This window comes from Bombyx mandarina, chromosome 18 (genome assembly GCF_030267445.1).
Source record: "Bombyx mandarina strain Sakado chromosome 18, ASM3026744v2".
NCBI classification, from domain to species: Eukaryota; Metazoa; Arthropoda; class Insecta; order Lepidoptera; family Bombycidae; genus Bombyx; species Bombyx mandarina.
The window spans coordinates 3,696,731-3,718,487 of NC_143224.1; the positions used below are offsets into that span (position 1 = coordinate 3,696,731).

General features: G+C 38.2%; 1 protein-coding gene and 1 long non-coding RNA gene across 7 annotated transcripts in view; one reads left to right on the forward strand and one right to left on the reverse strand.

The window, feature by feature from the left end:
* LOC149500941 (uncharacterized) overlaps positions 1-21,757 on the reverse strand; it is a 236,014-nt gene that overhangs the window by 147,337 nt on the left and 66,920 nt on the right. The gene's annotated exons all lie outside the window — the stretch shown is intronic.
* The window catches only part of PCB (Pyruvate carboxylase), a 46,157-nt gene that overhangs the window by 17,066 nt on the left and 7,334 nt on the right, over positions 1-21,757 (forward strand). For 3 of the 6 annotated variants that reach the window (XM_028176124.2, XM_028176123.2, XM_028176122.2), the window contains exons 3-20: positions 1,721-1,869; positions 2,320-2,460; positions 3,066-3,181; positions 4,130-4,224; positions 4,691-4,859; positions 5,290-5,396; positions 7,201-7,325; positions 7,661-7,870; positions 8,295-8,385; positions 8,756-8,891; positions 10,317-10,499; positions 12,461-12,475; positions 14,052-14,102; positions 14,823-15,072; positions 15,972-16,119; positions 18,019-18,278; positions 19,299-19,513; positions 20,123-20,333. In XM_028176124.2, coding sequence (XP_028031925.2) covers positions 1,721-1,869; positions 2,320-2,460; positions 3,066-3,181; positions 4,130-4,224; positions 4,691-4,859; positions 5,290-5,396; positions 7,201-7,325; positions 7,661-7,870; positions 8,295-8,385; positions 8,756-8,891; positions 10,317-10,499; positions 12,461-12,475; positions 14,052-14,102; positions 14,823-15,072; positions 15,972-16,119; positions 18,019-18,278; positions 19,299-19,513; positions 20,123-20,333 — 2,672 coding nt within the window. The remainder of the gene's footprint in view (positions 1-1,720; positions 1,870-2,319; positions 2,461-3,065; positions 3,182-4,129; positions 4,225-4,690; positions 4,860-5,289; positions 5,397-7,200; positions 7,326-7,660; positions 7,871-8,294; positions 8,386-8,755; positions 8,892-10,316; positions 10,500-12,460; positions 12,476-14,051; positions 14,103-14,822; positions 15,073-15,971; positions 16,120-18,018; positions 18,279-19,298; positions 19,514-20,122; positions 20,334-21,757) is intronic. The other 3 variants (XM_028176126.2, XM_028176125.2, XM_028176127.2) reach the window with 3 other exon arrangements.

Below are 21,757 nucleotides of genomic sequence, written 5' to 3' on the forward strand. Positions count from 1 at the left end.
ATTACCTATGTCTTGTTTTGTCGTGCGCACATAACTTATGTTGCAAGCCAGATTTTGTTTCTTTTTACTTGTGTTTTTATGTATTCTTTAGCTTGTGATACGTATTGTGAGCCTAATATATAAATTTAAAAAAAATACGAAGTTCAATAACCAGATAGACCGTATCGGCTGACACACATCAAGGCTCCTTAACGTTTATCGATCGTAACATTAATAAGCTGAACGCGATTAGGCATTATCAAGTTTGTTATGAATTATAACGGAATTTGTTTACAATAAAATAATATAATCCATCATATTTATGTGGAAATGAGTTTTAAAGCCGCGATAAGGATCAGGATTTACACAAAAAGAGTCGTATACGAGCAAGCGAGTATATAATTTACTGGTGGTAGGGCACAGAGTCCGCACGGGTAGGTACCATCCTGCCTATTTCTGCCGTGAAGCGTTTCGGTTTGAAGGCTGGTACAGTCCTTGTGCTGTAAAACGGTGACTTAGAACTCATGTTTCAAGGTGGGTGGCGGGATTTACATTGCTGACGTCCATAGACTCCGGCAATAACTTAATAACGGTATTAAAACTTATCAAAACAAATAGTGATGGATTTTCTAAAATTAGGCTATCTAACATGCATACGTGTTATCTGTATCGCCAAAGCCAATGCCACGTAAACCGCTATAACATTATATAATAGTAATAAAAGCACATACATAATTGCATTAAATTTATTTGTTTATTGCGATCGTTCAATGGCGTATTTGAAAAGTTTTTTTTGTTGTTGAAAAATAACTCTGTCGAAAACCGTACAGGGTGTAAGCAGACCGCGGCTCCAAACAATAGTAGGTTCCGATCACTAATTTAATCATTTACTTTATTTGTTGGATTAGAGTCCAAAGGAAAAATAATTAAAATAATTCCCATACACCCTGTATAAATGTAGTTTACTACAGCGTTCTTTAAGTACATAACATATTCCTTCACGTTGTGTTTTAAATTTTTTTGTTTGTTGATAAATTACTAATTGACTTTATTACGACGGTTGTAAGGAAAAGTAACAGGTGGACAGTGAATTTATCTGCATATCTAAACTGATCTTATACTTAAATTGTTTTCTTTCAATAATTTTATTTGAATATTATCTTCTGATCATCAATTATTTACACATAAACAGATTTATCCTACGAAACGTTGACAAGAAAATGTTTACGTTTATTCTACACTTGCGGACAAAGTCACGTCCACGTGGTGCTAATTCGTTCCGACATCTCGACTTGAATGACCCCAAGGTGAAGCAAGAAATCGTAGTCTGAACTATAATTTAACACGTTCATCGCCATGACGGACACTGTGTCCACGACATACTTTTCCCTAGGGCCGCACTAATTAGTCAAGAATCGTCCAAAAATATAGTTCAGTTGTTTTTTTTTTGCAAATATTGTCAGGAAATAAGTCAAAAATAATGAGCGACTTACGGAAACAGTGTCTACTGATTATTTTCCGGGGGATGTCAAATGACACACAGACGCCCCGCCCCGACCTAGTGGTGTCCGTTGTGACCCAGTGGGCTAAACATGGTTGTTACTCTGGCGTTCAACGTGTCAAAAAGACCCGCCCTCCCTTTAGCTGACAATTATAATCACTACATTCCCAGTTAAATGGCTAGGGTTATCACTGTTTGCTTTTAAATTCTAAATTTTTATTTTTATTTCTTTAATTCCAGGACTCGAAGATAGTGGAATACAAACCAATCAGAAGCGTTCTTGTTGCGAATCGCGGCGAGATCGCCATACGTGTCTTCCGAGCATGCACGGAACTAGGCATCCGTTCTGTGGCTATTTACAGCGAACAAGACAAACTGCAAATGCACAGGTATGGAGACGACACAGAAACGTTAAAACAACATTATTTGTGAGAAAAGACATGTGATTGACGTCTGTAATTTAAGAGGCTGCAACAACATCGCAAACTTATGTCATTCTTATCGGTGTAAGCGGACAGTAATGCTCTTGGTCTGTCGCTAGGTGCTTACGGGGCACATAGATATCATAAAGTGAAAGATGACATTTGACTTTGAGATCGGAATCTTTTTTATTTTGCGTACTATGTCTGCTCCAGCCATTGAGAAGTCTTGCGTCGCGATCTCTGAAAATCTTGCGTAAACATATGTACAGTTTTATATTACCTCCTTCCACCGATAACTTACACGCTCGCAAACACAATGGGTTGTCTTTTCAAATTGATGAATGTGACACTTCCTATTTAATTTTGACTTACTCGCTTTAATGATTTTTTCGAACTTTAGCTAATTGACTCTTTTAGACAAAAAGCCGACGAATCGTATATAGTCGGAAAAGGTCTGCCACCAGTCGAGGCCTACCTCAGCATCCCGGAGATCATCAGGGTTGCGAAGGAGAACGACGTTGACGCCGTACATCCCGGCTACGGTCTTTTATCTGAAAGGTATGTCCATAAAAAATACACGAGTAAATCGCGATAAATTAATTAGAAGAATATATGCGCAGAATTGCGGTCAGTGGATGGAGAGAAGAGGCCCAGGATCGGGTCCAACAGTGGACTAAATATTTAGCCTATTGAAGCTGTTAAATAATATCTTTTAATTCGCGTCCTTACGGATCCATCAGATCCAGAAAGGTTATTTATTACCTTTGCATTAGATGCCTTCAGCTCTAACACTAGGAGCATGTTGAGGAACCCCGGTAACCGTACTCGTCGAACTCGACAAAGAGGTCGACGTGCAACCTAACCCATGCATCAGCTCGCTGAGTTTCTCGCCGGATCTTTTTAGCGGGTTGCGGTTGCGATCCGGTAGTAGATTCATTCGCGAAGCAGCTGCTCTTGAGTTGTTAGGTCTCCTTCGGAGGCGCTCGGGCTGCTGTTAGCAAATCCCACCCCACCTGGCTGAGCCTTTGCTCGCCCACCTGTCCTGGTGAAACTGGAAAGGCCTCCAGGCCACCTGTAATCCTTCAATCCTAAAAAAAATCTTTTAATAATAAATCCATTGATAAATATAGACTTAGAATAAACAGCTGCATATAACCCTGCAGGGCCGATTTCGCCCAGGCCATCATTAATGCCGGTCTGCGGTTCATCGGGCCCTCGCCGAAGGTCGTGCAGCAGATGGGAGACAAAGTAGCCGCCAGAAAAGCTGCTATCGAAGCAAGTAAGTTTTCTTGTTTACAATTTACAATGTGAATGTTTTGTTATTTATCTTCTCCAGGTTCGAATGTTACTGATACAACAAATATACATCTGTGATGGAAAATGAAGTATCCTTGCACCGTTTGGACGTCACTAAAGGAAGAGGTAGGCTTACATTTAGCGCCAAATGACTAGATGTTGGCGCAAATAAAACCAATGAACTATTTATAGTTTGTGTACCCTCTTATAGTGCGAAAGAAGCGAACCAACTATACATAACGCAGCATTGGTAGATTTATGTTGATAATTGACTCCAGCTAGATTTTCAACTCTTTGCAGACACCTCAAATAATTATATTATGTAAGAATTTAAAATATAATAAAGACAAGGTAATAAAAAATATAAATATCAAGAAAGGTGAACAATGAGGAAAATATCATACTAAAAATGATTCGATTTCTACATATTATCTCTATGTGTTGTACAATGACGTAAACTCATTCGCGAAGCAGCTACCCTCTAGTTGTTAAGACTTCTGAGGAGACGCTCGGGCAGCTAGTTAGCAAATACCATGTCTTCTGACTCGCCCACCTATCCTGGTGAAACTGGAAAGACCTTCGGGAAACCAGTAATTTTCCACTAAAAATAAAACAATGACGTAAATTTTCATGAACACAAATTCTAAACCAACTAGTGCTCTCAAAATAGAGAGATTTCTCTCAAAACTTAAGACTTCAATAGCCTTCAATAGCAATAATTTAAAATATGAATTCATTAAAACGAATTATCTGTAAAAAAATATAGCTTTGATAGTCACTGAATACATTATGGAAACATCCAGTTATTATGAACTCAGGGGTAATTCAAAAATGATTGTTTTATTATATAGTTGACTCCTATAAGATTAAATTATTTTAGAATTTGTATTCTTTTTTTGTAAAAATATTGTAATATTTTCGTTCATTACAGAGGTGCCCATTGTTCCCGGAACTGATGGTCCGGTCACAACGAAAGAGGAGGCTGTGGAGTTCTGCAAAAGTCACGGTCTTCCGGTTATCTTGAAGGTGCCTATTTTTGTTTTTTTTTGAGTTAACATATTGAGTATACACATATTTGAGTTAACATATATGTATTTCATTTGGCTTATCATATATATAGGGCATGCGTATCATCAACGACGCCGGAAAAGTTTCAACATATCCAAGTAATTAGGTACCCAGCTAACCTTGATTGTGCTTAGTGCGAATTTTTTAACTTTCTCGATAGCGTAAAAGTTAACTGAAATGTGTCTGGAGTTGAAACGTTTGCCGTTAGGGGCGCTGTTTTGTTTTGAGTCTTAAATCTAATTATACCATAAATTTTCTGACTCGTGGCTCTGAATTGATATCGCTCTAAAGTCTAAAGCAATGGTAAATATAACACACATTGTTGAATATTTTCATAATTTACAATTTATTGATTTTGTTTCAATCATCAGTTACTGTTATAGTAAGTGTACTATATTGTGTTAATTATACAAATTGTGTTCAGGCTGCGTACGGAGGCGGCGGTCGTGGTATGAGAGTGGTCCGTAAGATGGAAGAAGTGCCTTCGGCTTTCGAACGAGCTTCTTCAGAAGCTCTCGGCGCCTTCGGCAACGGTTCTATGTTTATCGAACGATTCATCGAGCGACCCCGGCACATCGAAGTACAATTGTTGGGTGAGTTTTTTAAACTCTGTTTATGTGTATGAATTTAATAAAAAAACAGTTCAATTTAGGAGACAAATATACGGCAAACAAAGTGAATGAAATTATTGTTAAAAAATGGTGCGCGTGCAACTTGGTGCACGTGAAAGAAGTGAAACTTCTTTTGCGGTCTGTAGTTTTGTTTTCTTCATTTTTCATCCTTAAACCAAATATCTCTTGTAATAAGCTGTGTATAAGAGAAACAACCTAGTTCGTATTCTCCGCGATCTAGTGGTTCGCGAGAGGCCCTATTTTCTCGCTCTAGCTCTTCCTAAATTGTATCTTTTCTATCTAACCGTAACGAATCTGCCGCGAATTAAATTTTAATTTCAACATGCCTAAAGAAGTTTCACTTCGAAAATGCAAAATTATGAAAACATTATGAAGTCGTGTTTGTTAACAGGCGACAAAGCCGGCAACGTTGTGCACTTATACGAACGGGACTGTTCGGTACAGAGGAGACATCAGAAAGTCGTCGAAATTGCTCCTGCACCGAAACTGGACCCTAAGGTTTGTCAATTATATAACGTCTTGGATTTAATGTTCACATAAGACCTGCCACTCGAATAATATCAGACGATTTGAATTCGTTGATTGTAACGATAAATCGTGGCAAGAGCAGCCCAATGAGGTGTTGGTTGGCTGAACTCAAGCCCGACCGTCTTGACGAAGTTCTTCTTTTTTTTTTTCCTACCTATATTTATAGCCTTGAGAAGCTATTTCGACTTCGCATTCACGTGTAGGTAAGCTCACGGGGCTCAAAACGGGAGGGTTGCTAACACTGGCCCTAGCAATAGCAGTGCTTCGCTGAATCTACCACCAGATAGGAAACGAGAAGATCCGGCGAGAAACTCAGTGGGCTGTGTCTATGGGTTAATTTACTCGTCGAGCCCTTCTTCGGCGAAGACTGCGACCGGAGACGAAGCTCGAAATCCCTCCGGGTCACCAGCAGTTTTCCGTCATAATTTTTAAATCTAGGTACCCTCATATACCTAGTCAGGTCATAAATTCTGTCACATGTTTAATGTAAAATAATTGAAACAAGTTTATTCATTATGTAACCATTCATATACCAAAATGAACTTAACAAAACATAGATTCTTATGACACTAAAGTTTATTCAAAATGACCTCCGTGATTTTGAATACAGGCCTTCAATCTGCGCGGCCAGTCGTCTATCGCAGCACGAACGAGATCCATGTCAATATCGGCGGCTGCCTTAATCATGGATGTCTTGAGTGACTCCAAATTGGGATGAGGCTTTGAGCACGCCTTTTCCTCCAAGTGTTGCCATATCTTGTAATCTAACGGATTCAAATCTGGACTGGAGGAGGGCCAGTCTTCGTGCCGGATGAAGTCGATTTCACGCGCCGCCAGCCAGTCTTGTGTGCTCTTCGCTCTATGAGCTGGCGCCGAATCTTGTTGGAATACCCAGTGCCTGTTATTGAACATGGTATGAGAAACAGGTTCTACAAGGTTCGTCAGGACTGTATTTTGATACACAACTGCATTCGTTTTTACACCTTTCTCATAAAAATGTACCTCTGTTAAGCCCCAATAAGAAACTCTCAACCATACCATGAGCGAGGATGGAAAATGACCTCGTTGGACACGCGGAATACGGTTGCTCGCTTCTTCACTACTGTGTGCATACACCTTATCATTTTGTTTGTTGTAGCTCTCTTCTACGGTAAACATTTTTTCATCCGAAAAAAGAATTTCCCGATATTTTTTTCCCGCGTACCGCTTCAACAAAGCGCGGCATCTCTTCAGTCTCAGGTCCATTAGACGAGCATTCAAACGATGTCCTGTTTTTCTTCGATATGCCCGAAGCCCTAAGTCTTCATTTAACACCCTTTTCACCGCGGTTCTGCTTAACCCCATCTGAAGGGCCAACAGTTTCTGCTTACGTTTGGGATTTCTTTGAATTCGCGCCTTCACAGCTTTTATCACTGCTGGAGTCCTAACAGACCGAGGGCGACCACTTCTTGACCTGTCATCTACACTAGAGTCTTCATTGTATCGTTTGATGGTACGATAAACGAATCTTTTGGTTATATTCAAATTTTTCAGTATGTTAAAAATTTGAATTGGCGCGTAACCGCAACGATGCAACGCAATAACTGCAACACGGTCTTCTTTAAGCGTCCACTCCATATTTAAAAATGAGTAAAATTCTAAAAGTATACATTTTTATTTTCATGAACAATTCGAAATTCGAATTCAATAAACTTTTTTGTGGCCAGCATTCTAAAAGAAAAGTTTTTACTGTGTGACAATACTTATGACCTGACTAGTTATATAAAATTCGCAGATTCGTCAGAAAATGGTCGAGTGCGCCACACATCTGGCGCGGCACGTCGGCTACGAGAACGCCGGCACGGTCGAGTTCCTGCTCGACGACAAAGGGAACTTCTACTTCATCGAGGTCAACGCCAGGTGAGCGTTTCAAACACTGACTGCTGCACGTCACTATACGACATGTCAGATAACGTTGGCTCTGCTCGACAAAAATAGTTGTTATACGCATACGTTTATAGTTTATTTTGTCTTTTCATTGCGGTCTCCACTAGAACTAGACTAGTTTTTCGGAGACTCAACGAAGCGCCGTGCTCGACAATCAAATGAAAGCTAGCCTAAATTCTTTATCTTCCCCGACATGGAAACGTAATAATGTGACAAACTTCTAGATGTCTTTCTTCCATATATAAATATAATATCACAATTTTTCATAATTTCATTATATTATATTCATCTAAAATTAATATTTTCAGATTGCAAGTAGAGCATACCATAACAGAAGAAGTCACAGGTATCGACCTAGTACAGTCACAGATACGTATCGCCGAGGGGATGACCCTGCCCGAACTAGGGTTGACGCAGGATAAAATACAAGCACAGGGATACGCGATACAATGTCGTGTTACTACCGAAGATCCGGCTAATAACTTCCAGCCCAGTACGGGCAGGATCGAGGTGTTCAGGTAAGGGATTCATTTATCAAATGGGAGTTTTTTAGCTTCCTTTCGTTTGCCCCTAGGGGCGCTATTCCAACTCCATACAAATTTGAGTTAACTTTTACGCGATCGAGAAGTTAAAAAACCCTCGCTGAGCGCACTGATATTAGGTGTATATACATAAGTTATAACTTAAATTGTATGTTAGTCATCTTTACCCTTCTTGGTGCCTTATCTTTACCCTTCTTGGTGCCTTATCTTTACCCTTCTTGGTGCCTTACTTTCTATTTACATAGAGACTTGAATGCCAATAACGAAATCTTCAAAGATTTTACTTCACGTCACCCCGAAGCTCAATCACAACGTTTGACGTCATACGTGGCTAGTCACTTCGTTGTAGTGGGTGAACTATAAATTTTACGCCTCGAGTTTTAAAATGTATATATTACAGATCCGGTGAAGGGATGGGAATCCGTCTCGACTCAGCCTCCACGTACGCCGGCGCCGTCATCTCGCCGTACTACGACTCTTTACTTGTCAAAGTAAGCAAAAATATTCATTGACAAATCAAGAAACACCCCTAGTGCATACATACGGGACAAACTTTCGTTTTATACAGCTATATAAATAAATAAAATTGAAATGTCTGTTTGTAATATTAAAATAAACGCTTTTTACTACATGCATATGAATGTATGGTACATGCAATATCAAAATAACATTTTTTACAATTTTCGTCTGCGTGTCTGTCTGTTTGTTTCGGGCTAATCTCTGAAACGGCTCGACCGATTTTGACGAGACTTTCCCTGCCCGATAGCTGATGTCAAGGAATAACTTATATTTTGTTAAATTCCACGCGAACGAAGACGGGGCTAGAGATAGTTAGATATATAACTATGAGTATGTTTATAGGTGATCTCTCACGCTCACGACCTACCCTCGTCGGCGGCCAAAATGAACAGAGCCCTCCGCGAGTTCCGCATCCGAGGAGTCAAGACCAACATCCCCTTCTTACTCAACGTGCTCGAGAACCAGAAATTCCTAAACGGTAAGTCTAACTGCTATGAGATTGTCTTTTCTGATTGATCATGACATTGCCGGTGACACGTCACAGTCCTCACCAGGGTCCGAGGAGGTCAGTGACCTAGCGTGGGGTGCGCCAGGCGGTCTGACATTTCGTCTAGTCAAATAATGATTTTAAAAGTGAGGAGTATATAGTAGTAGAAGTAGAACTTCTTACTTTTAAATATATATATTAATACGTGAAGCAAAAAGCAAGCAAAAAAAACCCTTTTTTATGAAATTGCGCGGTAGGAGAATAATGAAATTTCCCACACTTATAGATAATATAGAGAGGGAGTGCACAAGCCTAATTTTTTTTTTAATTATGCGTATAAAATAGATTAAATCAATAAAAAAAAACATTACACACCCTACCATGTATTTGACACTATTTGTCTATAGCCTTGGCGAAATCTGTGATTATAGAACAATTGTTATTATAAAAATATGACAATAGAACCTTAATGATGTTCTAACTTATAATTTAAATTAATTGTGGTCGGTTAAATAAAGTTGAGAAGTCGTCGTGGCGTAAAGGATAAGACGTCCGGTGCATTCGTATGAAGCGATGCACCGGTGTTCGAATCCCGCAGGCGGGTACCAATTTTTCTAATGAAATACGTACGCAACAAATGTTCACGATTGACTTCCACGGTGAAGGAATAACATCGTGTAATAAAAATCAAACCCGCAAAATTATAATTTGCGTAATCACTGGTGGTAGGACCTCTTGTGAGTCTGCACGGGTAGGTACCACCACCCCGCCTATTTCCGCCGTGAAGCAGTAATGCGTTTCGGTTCGAAGGGTGGGGTAGCCGTTGTAACTATACTGAGACCTTAGAACTTATTTCTCGAGGTGGGTGGCGCATTTACGTCGTAGATGTCTATGGGCTGCAGTAACCACTTAACACCAGGTGGGCTGTGAGCTCGTCCACCCATCTAAGCAATAAAAAAATAAAAAATAAAAAAATTACGAAGTTCCTTTTGACACTTCTTAGAACGTTTCGCATAATTTGAAAGAATAATTATTTTTTGTTCATGGTCGTGAACATCATTTAAAATATACACAATCAGTCTATATCATTATACAATTAATTCACACACACACACTAACACAATAATAACATCTTTGCTTATAAATGAGCGACAAGACATATCAATATATTTGAAATATATTAGAGACAAATACAGTAATGTTTTGTAACGATATTGTCGACATTTTCAAAGTTGAAAACTATGGTCGCGTTTGTGTGTATTTTTTCTTCCCCTTATCCGATAAGGCCTCCAATTTAACTACCATTTCATCATTCGAAAATGGTTCTTCAACTGCTCATAATAAGTACCATAACATCGATCTTTTTTCGACTTTCTAATTATTATTTTTTAATCATAAATTTAATTGAATTTTCAGGTTCGGTCGATACGTACTTCATAGACGAAAATCCGCAACTGTTCATGTTTAAAGCCTCACAGAACAGAGCGCAGAAGATCCTCAACTACCTCGGCTACGTGCTGGTCAACGGGCCGGCCACTCCTCTTGCCACGAAAATACCCCCATCTGATGTCAAGCCCTACATACCTCAAGTGCCGCTGGGTAAGGAATTCACAGTCTCTCACTCCGCCCAACTCAGTAAAAACTTCGAGACTCTTTGGCGGGAACGCGATGAATGAAGTTGTGTGATTTGTTTTATTTTGTCTATTTAGTGTTTCTTCAGATTCAAATATGTAATAACGGTGGTTTATTAACTGTTTAGTATCTGTGAAAGTACACAAATGTGGGAAAATGAAACAAAGCCGCTGAACGTAACTTCTCGGGATCCTCCAAAAAGTCCATTGAAAAAGTCTCAGTAAATAACCACCATTTTACTGAGATTATATTTCATACCATATCATCTCATTTCATTTCATTTAATTTCACTTCATATTATCATTTTTCATAAAAATAAGATTATAAATTAAAATAAGACTTGACCTAAAGGTCCAGGTCATAAAATCACTTTAAAAAAAGTAAAACCTTCGGCAATACACATCTCTAGAGCAAGGATGAGCAACACGCGGCCGCCAAGCTTTTCTAAAATTAAAATTATTTTATCGACTTTCTCGTTTCGGTTCGTTTTTCTGTTCTTTTTTTTTATCTGGCATTAAAATTTGTATATGAAATCTTTCCTTTTTTTTTGTTGTTTTTTAATTGTAAAGTTTCGTAAATTATTTAAATTGGCCCATTGATAAAAAATGTTGCTCACCCCTGGTCTAGAATTATACTCGATACATTGTCTGACTTTGGAGGAATCTGTGCCGCTCTTAAAACTCCTTATAACATTTGTTCGCTGGTCATTTGACTTGAAATCGTGTACAACGAAAGTATTCAATCATGATTAAGTTTGTACGATACAAGAAAAGTAACGACATTGCGTTTGATATCTTTCTGTTAACAACGCAGCGCTGAGGCGTTGCGAACATAACATCATTGATAGTAATAAAATATTCCACCTTCAATGGCACTTAGTCAACTCTGTCATGAGTGCTAGTACATACATATAAGCTAAGAAAAAGTACTTTAAAAATTCGAATACCTAATGCTTACAAAAGAAATAGATCCGTGGTACAGTAGTCGGTTTCGCTAATGAAGAAGAACTAATAATGAAAAAAAGCCACAAACCGTGGATTTCGCATAAATATAGGCGAAATTTAAGGTTTTTTTTATTGCTTAGATGGGTGGACGAGCTCACAGCCCACCTGGTATTAAGTGGTTACTGCAGCCCATAGACATCTACAACGCAAATGCGCCACCCACCTTGAGATATAAGTTCTAAGATCTCAGTATAGTTACAACGGCTGCCCCACCCTTCAAACCGAAACGCATTACTGCTTCACGGCAGAAACAGGCAGGGCGGTGGTACCTACCCGTGCGGACTCACAAGAGGTCCTACCACCAGTATAATTATTATGTTATATAATTATACATCTTACTTACGTTAAAGCTAATATGTAAACAACAAGCTGACCAATTATTTTTTACGAGAAAATATGATCTCGTAATAACGTCAACCGCTTAATATGAAGTATAGCTAATAACATGTTAGGCACACTAAGAATAATAAAACTAAAAACAACGAATTATTTGATAGAAATTTTAACACATTTTCATATTCAAGAGACTCATTTATTAGTTCATAGTTTAAAAAAAATGGTGCCCGTGCAACTTGATGCACGTGGAAGTGAAACTTCTTTTGCGGTGTGGACTATTGTGGTTTTCTTAATTTTTCATCAATAAATCAAATTTCTCTTGTAATAGGCAACGCTGTCCGTGTATAAGATAATCAACCTAGCTCGTATTGTTCTTCCTTCTCTCCACGGTCGAGTAGTGCGCGAGACGCTTTATCTATTTTCTCACTCTCGCTCTTCCTAAATTGTATCTTTTCTCTTTAGCTGTCGCGAGTTAAAATTTACTCTCAACGCGCCTAAAGAAGTTTCACTTCGAAAAAAAAATATATATATAAAGCCTAAATTCAAAATTTGTTAATTAAAATTCGTTTTGAATTTTTTCTCTTACAGTACGCTTTGGCTCTGGTAGGTTAAATTTTTATAAATAAATATTTTTTGTTGCCAATTTTATAAATTAATTTACTACCACTGGCTTGGGCTTCTTATTGTTTTTGTGACACACTTATTATTATTATTATTACATACGTCGATTGGTATTATATCCTCTAGTATTGACAGGTCGAATTGAAAAACGTCACTCTGGTGTTCCTAAAGTCAATGCTAATGTTAAAAACAAAAAGTCTAGCAGTCATACCACAACGCATAAATCTGGTAATAACATTTTTTAAACTTTGAGTAGGTAGTTAAAATGGATGTCATAGATAAATTATTTAGGCAGTACTTCGTATCATTTTTTGCATAGAAATACTGCGGTTTAGAGAAAAAAAAATAGCGTTTTCTTAAATATAATTTGATTTGATTACCATATGTACTTGTAATGAGTAAACAGTAGCAACACTGTCTTATGTTGCCACCATGGAAATTGCTTCACTAATTATTTACATCATTCACTTATTAATCGGTTGGTTCGTTAGTTATTTATTTATATCGACGCTTGAAAGGCAAACGTAACTAAGCGACAATGCGTGAACTTTACAGTAGACTAATTTAAAACCTGAAAACAAAATTTATTTTAACGAATCTAGCTGTAGTAGAATCTAGCTAGTAGCTGTAGGATTGAAATGATTTTAATAGACCTAGAAATATATATTTTTTGCTCATCGAATATGGTTATTGCCTATCATTTATGTACAAAGCAGTTATTGTCGCTTAGTCACCTTTGCTTTTCAAGCGTCGATATGTATTTAAAAATGCGTGGTGGAAACGTTCCTGAAAACTTAGACATGTATACTATAAACGTAGATATGATATCGGCAATACTAGACACGACATTTTATAAATCGCGATCGAAAAGTCATACATAGATTACTGCTCGCAATGTAAGAGCAATTAACGGACGCTTAAGGTCAACGTTCTCTCGCGCTACCTTTGCTGTACATTGCTCATTCGCGATACTTGTACCGCCAATGCGAAAAGTTTTATTGTAAATGAATATTATTTATCGTTTCTGGAGGGTAGTCTTACATCATCACCGTGTCTGCTTCAGGAACGATTCTTTAACACCCTTTAAAATTCCCGACATGAGAGGCAAAAGGTCGAATCTATTTACTAAATCGTATTTATGACTTAAATGGTGTTTTTTTTTCTTTAAAAAAACCGTGATCTCTAGAATCTTTAGTATAATTAAAAAAAATCGTAAAGGCATTTTTCAATATAAGTTTTTAGGCAAAAAGTATAAAAATAATATTTTTTTTCGTAGCATCGTGCGTTACCATTTAAATTATGTTAAACAAAAGGTTCGTCATTTCAAAAATGAAAATATTATACAAAATTGGATCCGAAAAGAAACGTGGTAAAAAGTCATCCAAATCGTACACGTCCGACATTATGCCTCCCTTGTCGAGAACCGTTATTTCGTCCTGACCGCTTCCATTGCAGGTTTTTTATTTATTTACTTTAATTAATTAGTTCAGATATGTAATTGGCACCTCATTCGCTCACGTTTGCACTGTATTCATTTTACTAAAACCATATTTTTCAGACCTTTCCCCAGAGGCTATTAAAAGACAGGAATTAACCGGAGAAAACACAGGTATTTACTTATTTTCACCTATAATCATATACCTACATTTACCTAAATACACTATTTATTGAAAATGCACAACTTTTATAATTTCTAATAAATTATTTTTGTAATTGATTATATCAGTTCAACATAAATATCTTCAGATTTTCGTTCAAAAACTCAATCTGAACAAAAATCTAAGGTTCAATATCGAACGTTTCTTTTTTAAAATACGTTCACTAAAATAACAAATATTTTACGTTTCAATATAATTTTCGGATAAATTAATCTTAATTAAAATTAAATTAACACACAGCATATTAAGAGTAATTCAAAGTTCCGTTATAGTAATGTTTATTAATATGACCATTAAAATTTATGCTTATATAATTATACTATTTGGTATAACTTAATAATTAAAATTAATTTTACGGTTTAATCGAACGACAGACCGCATGTGGTCGCCTCTGACCACAAAAGTCTGTAAATTATTTCAAACAAAAAAAAACGAGGTCAATCCGTAAAAGTTGTTATAATTGTGTCTAGTCGCGGAAACCGAAGGCCACACTGAACATGTTTTTTTTTTCATTGCTTATATGGGTGGACGAGCTCACAGCCCATCTGGCGTTAAATGGTTACCGGAGCCCATAAACATTTACAAGGTAAAAGCCGCCACCCACCTTGAGATATGAGTTCAAAGTTTCTCAGTATAGTTGTAGTTAATTGCAATGGCAATTCGCTCGGCAGCCGTCCAACCGCCGAAGGGCTACAAACAAATACTCGACGAGGGTGGCCCCGAGGCCTTCGCCAAAGCGGTCCGACAGCACAAGGGTCTGCTCCTGATGGACACGACGTTCCGGGACGCGCACCAGTCGCTGCTGGCTACCAGGGTGCGGACCCACGACTTGCTCGCCGTCTCGCCCTACGTAGCGCACAACTTCAACAACCTGTACTCGCTCGAGAACTGGGGAGGAGCTACATTCGACGTGGCCCTGAGGTAACAATTACCTTTCGTAACAATCAATGTAATCTTTTTTTTTATGGGATTTTATGACCTGGTAACTAAGACCTTTAAGTCATGTCTTATTTAAATTTTTATTCTTATTTTTATGAACAATGATAATATGGAGTGAAATAAAATGAAGATGATTAATTTGAGAGACATTAATCAACTGGGATGAAATTAAATGAAATGAGATGAGATGATATGGGATAAAAAATAATCTCAGTAAAATGGTGGTCATTTACTGAGATTTTTTCAGTGGACTTTTTGGAGGATCCCGAGAAGTTACGTCCAGCGGCATTGTTTCATTTTCCCACATTTGTGCACTTTCACAGATATTAAACAATTAATAAACCACCGTTATTACAAATTTAAACCTGAATAAAGACTAAATAGACAAAATAAAACAAATCATACAACTTCACTCCTCGCGTTCCCGCCAAAAAGTCAATCAATGTAAAAATATATATGTATAGACTATATCGGCGCAGTCAGAAAAAGTGTGAAGTAGCCCCGGTAATCAACAAATTAAAGAGCGGACGGTTAGCGTGGTATGGACATGTGATGCATAGAGAGAAGATGCATGTGACTAGGAGGAAAGATTTGTTGGTTTGTTTGTATTGAATAGGCTCTGAAACTACTGAACCGATTTAAAAAAATCTTTCACTGTTGGAGAGCTACGCTATCCCCTTGTGACATAGGCTACATTTATTATATTTTCAAAAAAATTAGAGATCCTTACTGAAACTCCAATAATGTAGCCCAATATGTAATTTTTTTTTACCTAAAACTCTTTACATCGCGTGCGCTACTTCCCAAGCGAAACCGGGGCGGGCCGCTAGTGATTAATAAAAAAAACGAATTGTATTGTATTTTGTATACGTTGTTCGCAGATTCCTCCACGAGTGTCCGTGGGAGCGTCTCCACGACATGAGGCAGCTGATCCCGAACATTCCGTTCCAGATGTTGCTCCGCGGCGCGAACGCGGTCGGCTACACCAACTATCCCGACAACGTCGTCTTCAAGTTCTGCGACATGGCCGTGAGTGTGAATTGTACCTTATTACCATTAATATAATAACTTTAGTCGTAAAACAAAACTGGTGCGCGTGCGACTTGGTGCACGTGAAAGAAGTGAAACTTCTATGAAAGAAGTGAAACTTCAACGTACCTCGAGAAATAACTAAACTAAATTGACTAATAAAACTGTTGCCGGTATTCGATGATTACCGAACGTGTCCTTAGGTTTTACTTAATAATATTTTTAGTGATAAACATTACTTTTATTTAAAATACTGCTCTCTGTAAATATTTTAGAAACTAAGCTTGCAATCTAGTAGTTTATATGAAATGCAATAGATGTCGCTAAACTAAATAACGAACTAACTCGCTTTGTCCTTTCCTTCTCTCCACGGTCGAGTGGTTCGCGAAACACTGTCTTTCTAAATTGTATCTTTTCTCTATAACCGTAACGACTCTGTCGCGAGTTAAATTTTACTCTCAACGCGTCTAAAAAACTTCAAAAAAACGAAGGCTGCCGGGAGCCCTTGAAAATGTTCCAAAGTATTTCACCTTCAAACATGAGTTCGGAGTCTCAGTAGCATTCTGATATAATAGTTCCGCCCATCAAAGCAGAACGCCCAAATTCTTCACTATGGAAAAGGGGTGGGATGGTAGAAAGTATCCATAAGGGCTTAGATTTCCACTCATCACCAACAGTGACTACTAGAAAAACACAGACAAGTGAAAATGTTGGGAAGTTAATCTCTGAATAGTCGGACGTGTCAGCGTCATTGAAATATCCTTTTTATAATTATTTAGCTCTATTAGAAGTGCCTTCGCGTGGCGTTGCAGACTCATGAAATGTTGACTTTACAAAACGATTAGTATTGTGTTCTGATAAATGAATAATTAGCACATTCCGCGTCAAGACCAATAAACACATTATATCGCTTTAGTCTATTCTGTAACTTCATACCCATACGGAAACAAAATAGAAGCATTGGAAGGTGTTTTGTTTTTACACAAAACGTAGTGATTATATACTCTTTGCAATTAATAATACCGTCTTCCTTGCAAAATTATTTTGACGTGAATTCTCTATGATGTTTTTCATAATGCAATGCACGCTAATCGTGTACATTGTCAACAATTTGGATCGTCGTCAAAACCCTCTTAACATCTACCTAATGCCTATAATGTTTTTATTGTATATCAGAGGAAGTGTGAAAGTAGCCCTGGTAATTAACAAATTAAAGAGCGGACGGTTAGTGTTGTATGGACATGTGAAGCGTAGAGAGAAGATGCATGTGACTAGGAGATGTATGGAAATGGTAGTGCAAGGCAGAGGGGGAAGACGTCGACCGAAGAAGACATGGATGGAGTGTGTGAATGACGATATGAGAGAGAGAGAAGTGAGTGTTGCGATGACGGCTGATAGAAGAGAATGGAATAGAAAAATTCGCTGTGCCGACCCTACCTAGTGGGATCATCATCATTCCCCTGCCCTTCAACTGGGATCGGCGCAACATGTTTTCCTTCCATACTCCTCTATCATATACCATTTCTTCGTTCACTTCCCTCTTACACATATCGTCTTTCACGCAATCCATCCATTTCTTCTTAGGTCTACCTCTACCTCTATATCCTTCCACATTCATAGTTAACACTCTCTTACCAACCTCATTTTCATTTCGTCTCATCACATGTCCATACCATCCCAAACGCGCACTTCTCAACTTCTCTGTCACAGGTGCCACTTTCAGACTTCCTTTAACATATTTATTTCGAATTCTATCCATTCTCGTTACTCCACACATCCATCGCAACATTCGCATCTCTGCATGCGATCGCCTTTTATTCATCCTTCATAAAAGACCCCACCTAGTAGGATAAGGTGAAAAAAAAGAAGTTCAATGTTTTTATAAATGCTTATCCTCAGGTCCAAGCAGGAATGGACATCTTCCGAGTTTTCGATTCGCTGAACTACCTGCCGAACTTGGTGCTGGGTATGGAGGCAGCCGCGAAGGCAGGCGGAGTCGTCGAGGCCGCCATCTCGTACACGGGCGACGTTTCGGACCCCAGCAAAACTAAATACGACCTGAAGTATTACACGAAGCTGGCCGACGATCTGGTGAAGGCCGGTACTCACGTGCTCGCTATCAAAGACATGGCCGGACTGCTGAAGCCCCAGGCTGCGAAGTGAGTCATACATTATACAGTGTGCTTAATGTGAGTTTTTAACATTCTCGATAGCGTAAAAGTTAGCTCATATTTGTATGGAATGGGATCGTTTGCGTACGTTTGCCGCTAGGGGCGCTGTTGCAACTGCTTATAAAATTGGGTTAACTTTTACTCTATCGAGAACGTTAAGAAACTCGCACTAAGCACACAGTCTCTTCGGTTTGAGCGAGCCGTAAACATAATTAAAACCACTTTTACCGTTTAATCTCGCGTTTTTTATTGTAACTAAATTTTTTCCAATTCAATCCAAAATTTCGAATATGTATGTACACTTTAAATTACATTAATTTTGTTTTTTAGCTATAATCTACTTTCAAAAAAAAAAAAATTATTTATGACGTTTCATGTCACACAGAACGACCTTAAGTTTGTAGTCTGGCAATTCGTTTGTCTAAGTAATATAATAGCAATAGCAAACGCGTAATTTTATTAAGCTGTAAAAGCAGTTTTAAATTATGAGTAAAACATGCTCATCCCTATCTTGTATTGGCATTAGCAGTTCCAATTACTGCGCGAATTCTTTAATTTGTTTTTTCATACATCATACATACATGTTTTTAATTTGTTTTGTCATTTCCAACATATATCAATACGGGCATGCATTAAGTTAATAATTCTTCTTTCTTTCTGGTCGTTCCCTCAATGCTGAGGATCGTGGCTGTATGTCAATCTTCTCCACTCGGTCCGGTTCTGCGCTATGTGTACCGCTCCCTGCATCTGGCCTCCAGTCACCTCCTTGAGTTGGTCCACCCAATCTAGCTGGCGCTCTTCCTCTAGCGCGCTTCCCCTCCATTTGTCCGAGAATGATGAGTTTCTCCAAGCTGTGCAATGGGGATCGCATTATGTGCCCAAAGAAACTCCGGATCCTTTCCTGGCACGTAGTCAGCAGGCGCTTGGTGACCTTCAGTTAATAATTTATAATGTATAAAAGAAAAGGTTTTTCATTATAATTACGTAGAACATCCGCGTTGCACTCAGGTTGCTGATAGGCGCCATCCGCGCGGCGCACCCGCACGTCCCGCTGCACGTGCACACGCACGACACGAGCGGCGCGGGCGTGGCCGCCATGCTGGCGTGCGCGGAGGCGGGCGCGGACGTGGTGGACGTCGCCGTGGACTCCGTGTCCGGACTCACCTCGCAGCCCAGCATGGGCGCTCTGGTGGCTTCCTTACAGGGCACTCCCTTGGACACTAGTCAGTAATCATTTCAAATTTACCACTCTGACTAAATAAGGCCGTAATGTGAGCCCACGTTGATAAGTGTTACCGTGCTGCGTAATTCTGGCGCGAAGTTGTCATTTCGTTTCGGGATGACAGTTGCGTTGCCCCGTCGTCTGGGTCGGTACAACATCGTGTCTAATCCAGCGAGGTTAGTGTAAGCCACTTTACATACCTCGAGGTCATTTAACGCTAGCTAAAGCATTATGAGAAATATATTGAAAGTACTTTTTTTTTTAATTTTTTTTTTATTGCTTAGACGGGTGCACTAGCTCACGGCCCACCTGGTGTTGAGTGGTTACCGAAGCCCATAGACATTAAAACGTAATGCCGAAACGTAACGACAACGTAAATGCCGCCACCCATCTTGAGACATGAGTTTTAAGGTCTCACATGTAACAGCACAACGGCTGCCCCGCCCTTCGAACCGAAACGCATTACTGCTTCACGGCAGGAATAGGCATGGTGGTGGTACCTACCCGTGCGGACTCAGACATCCCACCACCATCACGTTAAGAGTGTATCTAAAACGTTTTAATTTGTACAATGAAGGTGAAACAATAATGAATTGTTTCCTCCACGCAGAGATACCGCTACAAAAGGTGTCAGAGTACTCAGCTTATTGGGAGCAAGCTCGTACCCTATACGGACCCTTCGAATGTACGGCCACAATGAAGTCTGGCAACGCTGATGTGTACCTCAATGAGATCCCCGGAGGGCAGTACACCAATCTACAATTCCAAGCGTTCTCCTTAGGACTGGGTAGCCAGTTCGAAGAGGTCAAGAAAGCTTACAGGTACTTTGAATTTTGGACATGTAAAGAAATGCTTTTTTTTTTAATACGCTTTTATTAGCTGCTGACGTATGTATGTATGTTTGTAACGGAATCTTTGAACATGAATTCGACCCCCTTCAAAACGTCGGATTAACTCGAAATTTGGTATACTTATTAAGGACCGGTGACAATTCATAATTTGAAAAAAATTGAAAAAATTGAAATCCAACTAAAAAATAGAAAATAAATTTTAATAAAGGACAATGCCCAAAAGTGGGCCAACTTTATGTCGAAACTATTTGTAATTGAAAAACTATGCCTTATTTTTTCACGTTGTTTAGTTTATGTATCAACCTTTCTTTCAACCTGGTATTGTTTTCCAAAAAAATAAATTACTTATTTGATACATCCCAAAACTATCCATGCCATAGTTTTTAAATTCGCCAATAGGTAAAGGGCTTAGCCCATACAGCCTTATAGCAAACCTATATGCTGTCAAACGAAAGAGTTGTTTGTGACTTGAACAACAATGTAAAAAAAAATAGCTAATGCTTATAATTCACAGGCTTCTTAGTTTATTTTTGTGCAATTCAATATTTATATATTGTAATAATAATTATTACTTAAAACCATGAATTATTTAATATAAAAATATTAAATAATTCATGGTTGGTATCTAAAAAGATATTAATGATTCCATTAGTAAAAATATCAATGGCCTATCATTACTCTATTCTTATTATATATGATTAGAGAGTTTTGGCAGAAACCCGAGTGAAGCGTCACTTGAATTTTTATTTTAATGTTTTTTTAATAGTTTATTGTGTAATTTGTATTATTTGTATTTGTAATATTGTGTATAAAAGGTCTGCGTAAACTCATGCTCAGTCAATGTGGTATTCGTCGAGTTGACGTCAAAACTCCCAAAAAGCAATAAAAAGAGATACACCGGCTTTTTATTGACATAAAAAATATATAACTTCGACAGACTAGGCTGTATAGGCTACGCTCTTTGCCTGCTTATTGGTGAATTTAAAAACAACAACAACAATATCGTTGCCGGCTTCCGGATTTTCATTTCATTTTATTATTATTATGAGGATATAATAATAATAAAATGTAAGGGCTTATTTCTAGCAACATTAACCACAATTAACTTATTTAATACTGTAAATAATTATGAGAGCGATTATTGATTTCGAAGAAAACAATTAACAACTTAATTTTAGCTGCAGAAAAAAACAGATTTCTCTTAAACCTGGGTGAGAATATAAAAATCGTTTTCTGAATATGAAACGATATTTCTTTGTCTATCAAATTAAGTTAAAACCATCATGACAGGACAACTTTTTTTAGGGGCCCAAACGCCCATAGAAAATGGGCATTGTCCTTTGAATTAAAAATAGTTTAAGAAAATTTTATTTTATTGTAAAAAACCGTGAGGT